This window comes from Conger conger, chromosome 3 (assembly GCF_963514075.1).
Source record: "Conger conger chromosome 3, fConCon1.1, whole genome shotgun sequence".
Taxonomy (NCBI): domain Eukaryota; kingdom Metazoa; phylum Chordata; class Actinopteri; order Anguilliformes; family Congridae; genus Conger; species Conger conger.
The window spans coordinates 74,598,601-74,604,213 of NC_083762.1; the positions used below are offsets into that span (position 1 = coordinate 74,598,601).

The 5,613-nt window shown below is 52.1% G+C and overlaps 1 protein-coding gene across 1 annotated transcript in view; it reads left to right on the forward strand.

Annotated features, from left to right (window-relative positions):
* The window catches only part of LOC133123570 (protein diaphanous homolog 1), a 47,645-nt gene extending 42,233 nt beyond the window's left edge, over positions 1 to 5,412 (forward strand). The window contains exon 11 of the mRNA XM_061234041.1: positions 4,887 to 5,412. Within this exon, the coding sequence (XP_061090025.1) occupies positions 4,887 to 5,089 (203 nt within the window). The 3' untranslated portion in view covers positions 5,090 to 5,412. The remainder of the gene's footprint in view (positions 1 to 4,886) is intronic.
* The last annotated feature ends 201 nt before the right edge of the window (positions 5,413 to 5,613 follow it).

Sequence of the window (5,613 nt, forward strand, 5' to 3'; positions counted from 1 at the left end):
TCCTGGTTTTTCCACGAGCATGCTGTTATCTCTACGTTGCTTTCTCTGCATGCTATACTGCGTGTGTGTGATATTACCAGATTTTTTTGGTATCCTTACTTTACCCCCCCCCCCCACTCCAAATTCCAAATGCATTCCCTTTGTGCCCCCGTCTTTCCTTTACATTTCTTTCTCTCCCTCCCCCTCCTGCTCCGTCCTCCTCCCTCGCTCCCTCCCTCCCCCTCTCTCTTTGATATGTAGAGGAGCTTCTGTAAGCCCCAGAGCAGTGTGATGTGAGAGGAAGTGTCTAAAGATCCGTTTTGCTCTGCTAAGACTCATCCGTGTTCCTTTGCCTTGCTTCCTGTGTGACTGGCTCTGTGTGCCAGTCATAAAGTGGGTCCTGACTCACTCACTCAGTCACTCACAGGATGTGCGTGTCTACAGGTGAGTTAACGTGCCTCTGTATTTCAGCAGAGCCGTCTGTGAAAGGCTCTTAAGTCCTTAAGAATCACAGATTAATATTCTATATTTTACAGAACTCAGCGACACCTTCCCCCGAATGTCCGTAGTTTGCCAACGCTTTGTGGAATAGTCACACGTCCTGTTGAGTGGGTTACAATGCAACACTTTGAATAAGGGCCACTCTTTATTAAGATGTGAGAGGGGTCTGTCAGAGGCTGCTGTCTCATTTCAGCTTGTCATCGAGCTCTTAAAAAGGACCTGTGGCCATGCTTGACAGGAGGGAGCGAGTCTCTCAGAATAAAACCCCATTGGTCATTGTCAGCAGAATGTTAAAGACCAGGCTGAGGTGCATCATGGGGGGTGTAGTTTAATTCCATTGATTAGACAGCAGGTTCACAGGCTTGACTGTGCTTATGCCCCTGCAATTGGGTCATCATGCGTCTCCTGCTTGCTTCCTTTACTGACCGAGACCATGGTGCACGGCTTTGTCTGTTTACTGCACATCTACATCGTGACTACACTCAGGTCAGGACTATCCACTCTCTTACGCAATCCAGTGATTTCACAAAGGCCACCGTTGCAGTTAAGGGGTTATATGGAATGGTTTGTGTGGTGATTGCAGTGTGTTTCTGTTTGTGTGTGTGTGTGCGTGCGTGCGTGCGTGCGTGCGTGCGTGCGTGCGTGCGTGCGTGCGTGCGTGCGTGTGTGCGCGTGTGCATGCGCGTGTGTGTGAGAGAGAGAGAGAGAGAGTGAGTGTGAGTGTGTGTGAGAGTGAGAGTGAGAGTGTGTCGTGCTCCATGCTGACAAAAACACGCTAAAATCCTGTGTGGGATTAACTGTGATCAGGGCACATTAAGCCATGTCTGTGGACATGGCAAACGTATCACAACATACATAGGCGCACACGTGTATACTCACACACACACACACACACACACACACACACACGGGGAACGGGGTTAATATGGCCGCCCCGCCCACGTACAATCTCCCACTGACCTACATAATCCAACATGGCCGCCACAGCGCAGCTGGAGTCTGCTCTCCTCCTCCTCCCACGCAGCGCTGGAGCGGGAGAGCGGGAGGGCAGGGGGGGGAGAGCAGAGAGGAAGAGCGGCAGACAGAGGGAGATAGAGGGAAAGAGAGGGAGAGAGATGGGAAAACAGCGGACCGGATGTACAAATTCAGCGTGCAGGTGTCATTGTCTTCTCTGGCTTCCTGCTCTGTTTCTGCACTTCCTCCCTCAAGCCCCTCCCCTTCTGGCTGTTTCCGAGGCAGCTGATGATGGAAGGGGCGGGGGGGCACTCACCATAAACTCCCCCAGACAAAGCAGCAACCCACTTACTCGCCCATGTTCTAGCTCTCTCTCTCTCTCTCTCTCTCTAGCTCTCTCTCTCTCTGTTTCTCCCTCTCTCTCTCTCTCCCTATCCCCCCTGCCTTTAACCCTTTGTTCCCATGGTAACATGGTGAGGGTATTGGGGGGGGGGGGGGTTCTGGCGTGTGTGTATTTGTGTCTGTGTGTGTGTGTGGGTGTGTGTGTACGTGCGCGCATGTATGTGAGATTCTGCTGTTTGCTTGCGACTGTGTGCTGAAGCGAGTCTCCACCGCTAGCCGATGATGTCATCCTCCTGGCACTGCGCAAATCACACCTGCATTGCAGCAGAGACACTGCTGCTCTAACGCTGCTCTGTCCTGCTGCTGCACACACACACACACACACAGTGCATACACACACACACAAGGCACACAATGCACACACACACACACACACACACAATGCACACACACACACACACACACAATGCACACACACACACGCACACACATTCACACAAGGCACACACTGCACACACACACACACACACACAATGCACACACACACGCACACACATTCACACAATGCGCACACACACACTGCGTGCAGACACACACACTGCACACACACACACACACACACACCCACAGACACAATGCCCACACACAATGCACGCACGTGTTATACACACAATTCACACACACATACACACACGCACACACAAGGCTGGACTGGTCTGTGAGTGTGGGGCAGTTCAGGGTGCCTGTAGTTAATAGGATGTCTCTTCAGTGTAATGCACTTGCTCCCACAGTGCTTTTAACAGCCCCGTATTGGATTACAGCGCAGGGTGGAATTGTGTCTGTCTGATAGCCTGCGCTAGCCTGTCAGAGGAAGTGCTGGCTAATGTAATAACGCCCGTTTTCCTGTGAGAACCGCGTGTGAACAACAGGGACTGGGTGTCTGTTTACACTGATGTGAAGGCAGCTGCAGAGTACACGAGAGTGTTTTAATACACTCACTATCAGAGATAAAGCAGGAATAAACAGCTTTTGTTTTACTCAATCCATTTGCCAGTTCATTTAGGCAAATATGGCTTTCTTATGAAAATGTACTTCACTATCCTGTGAAATATGACATTATTTTTAACTTCTTACTATATACTCCTGACCTTTTGAGGTTATATACAGAAGTTGAAGTGCTTAAATTTCACTAGAAACGGCACAAAACCTTTTGTGCTGTAGAGTATTTTTAAAATGTCATGTATGTGTACATTTACACCCACGTGCTTTCTGTGAAGTCTCGGTATTGTAAACCCTTTTTAGGTCAGATTTCCTGCACGTTTTGTTCTTTTGGGAACGTGCTGTTTCTTCCCTGTGCACTTTAGCGCATTGCTGCAGTTTCTAGTTCAGCTCAGAACATTCTGGTAACGCCGTATTGGGTTAACCTCCTAAGAACCACACTCTTTTTTTGGTATGCATTTTTAATTTCTCTTTGCTATTTGGTTTTTTTGGGACCTGATAAGTATAAAAACTAAGCATCATCTTTTGACATGATGTAGTTTTTGAGAAAAATGATGTCCACATATGTGGACTCTCGGTCTTAAGAATGAAGTATTATGGTTGTACAGCCCAAAATGTGGAGTCCACGCATGTGTACGCCAGGTCTTAGGAGGTTAAAGCACGGGGCAGTGTATGTGAAGGTCAGACAGGCGTTTATCTGTCGTGTGTGTTGTCTCTGAAGTGAAGTCTCAGTGCAGCGCTCTGTAGTCAGGTGTAGAAACACGGAGAGCTCCTGTGTGCTGGAGGGGAGTGCTGGAGGTCCTTCGGGAGGTTTGAGACGGTGTGGAGGAGGGAGTTCTGGAGGTCCTTCGGGAGGTTTGAGACCGTGTGAGAGGCAGGAGTCTTTGCTCTGCAGGGAGGTTTGAGACCGTGTGGAAGGCAGGAGTCTCTGCTCTGCAGGGAGGTTTGAGACCGTGTGAGAGGCAGGAGTCTTTGCTCTGCAGGGAGGTTTGAGACCGTGTGAGAGGCAGGAGTCTTTGCTCTGCAGGGAGGTTTGAGACCGTGTGAGAGGCAGGAGTCTTTGCTCTGCAGGGAGGTTTGAGACCGTGTGAGAGGCAGGAGTCTTTGCTCTGCAGGGAGGTTTGAGACCGTGTGAGAGGCAGGAGTCTTTGCTCTGCAGGGAGCTTTGAGACCGTGTGAGAGGCAGGAGTCTTTGTTCTGCAGGGAGGTTTGAGACCGTGTGAGAGGCAGGAGTCTTTGCTCTGCAGGGAGGTTTGAGACCGTGTGAGAGGCAGGAGTCTTTGCTCTGCAGGGAGGTTTGAGACCGTGTGAGAGGCAGGAGTCTTTGCTCTGCAGGGAGGTTTGAGACCGTGTGAGAGGCAGGAGTCTTTGCTCTGCAGGGAGGTTTGAGACCGTGTGAGAGGCAGGAGTCCGAGGCCTGTCTCAGGGTGGGCGGTCCCTGTCGAGCAGGGCCAATGGCGCGCAGACGTGGTGCCGTCGTCACGGTTTCGGCCTGTGCCATGGTCTGTGTCGGAGGATAACGGGAAACAGATGAAGCCGTGTTTGTGTGCGCGCAGTGCCAGCACCGCTGAGGCCCGGGGAGAGAGCGTGTCACTTCCTGTACTGCAGAGGAGAGGAGGGGAGGGGGGGTGTTGGTGTTGGCAGACCCTGCGCAAGCTGATCTGGTTCTGGAGCATAGGAAGGCCCTCTCCTCCTGTCTCCCCTGGCTGGTTTTAAGATCTTTCTAAAAGAGCCAGGAGCCCTACGGTTCCTGCGGCAGCCATTTTAAAACCCAGTTTCGCCCTCTGCTCTAATCTGCCCTGCTCTGACACGGTGAACTTGCTGCTCTGAGGTCAGTGGCAGTGGACCGTCCTGTGCCTGTCTGCGTTTCATTTTATAGCATGAACTTTAACCCCTGGCCCTTGCTCTCAGTGACAGTTCTGAGTGAGTTATTGTTCTGTGCGGCATTGGATCTAATTGAATTTCTCTCTCTCCCCCCCTCTCCCTCTCCCTCTCCCTCTCCCTCTCCCTCTCCCTCTCCCTCTCCCTCTCTCTCTCGCTCTCTCTCTCCCTCTCCCTCTCTCTCTCGCTCTCTCTCTCCCTCTCCCTCTCTCTATCTCTCTCTCCCGTAGCCAATCGGAGAGCTGGAAATGCGGTGACGGCCATCCTGGGGAAGGAGCTGACGCAGGAGTCCACCCCGCCCAAAAAGACCAAAATGCAGAAGGAGGGGAAGAAGGAGGAGGAGAAGAAGGAGGAGAAGAAGAAGGAGGATGAGGAGGCAAAGGCTGAGTCCCTGGAGGCCCTGCTGGAGGCCACGCTTCCTGCCACCAGCTAAAGGAGCACGCTGACGGACCGACCGTGGACAGACCGTGGACACTGTGTGTGTGTGTGTGTGTGTGTGTGTGTGTGTGTGTGAATGCACACTGAGGGGAGGGTGCTGAGTGCCCCCCCCTCCCCACCCCACACTCGTGCCCTCTCTCGCTGCTGCTTTGTCACCCCTGTGTTTACCCCCACGCCCCAAACACACGCCCCAAACACACGCCCGCACACTGCATTCTGCTATCGCCCAGCCCTGCTCCGCCATTTCTCTCTTTCTCTCTCTCTCTCTCTCTCTCTCTCTCTCTCTCTCTCATTACCATACTTGCTGGCTCACTCGCTCTTTCAGTCCCTCTCTCTCTCTCTCTCTCGCACACGATCCCTCTCACTTTCTCTCTAGCTCCCATACTCGCTCAATCACTCGCTCATGCCCTCCCTCCCTTCCTCCACTTGGTTTCTTTCACTCTCTCACTCCCTTCCTCACTCACTCTCTCATTCTCTGATGACTTTCCCTCCCTCCCTCATTACTGTCTTCGCTCTTCT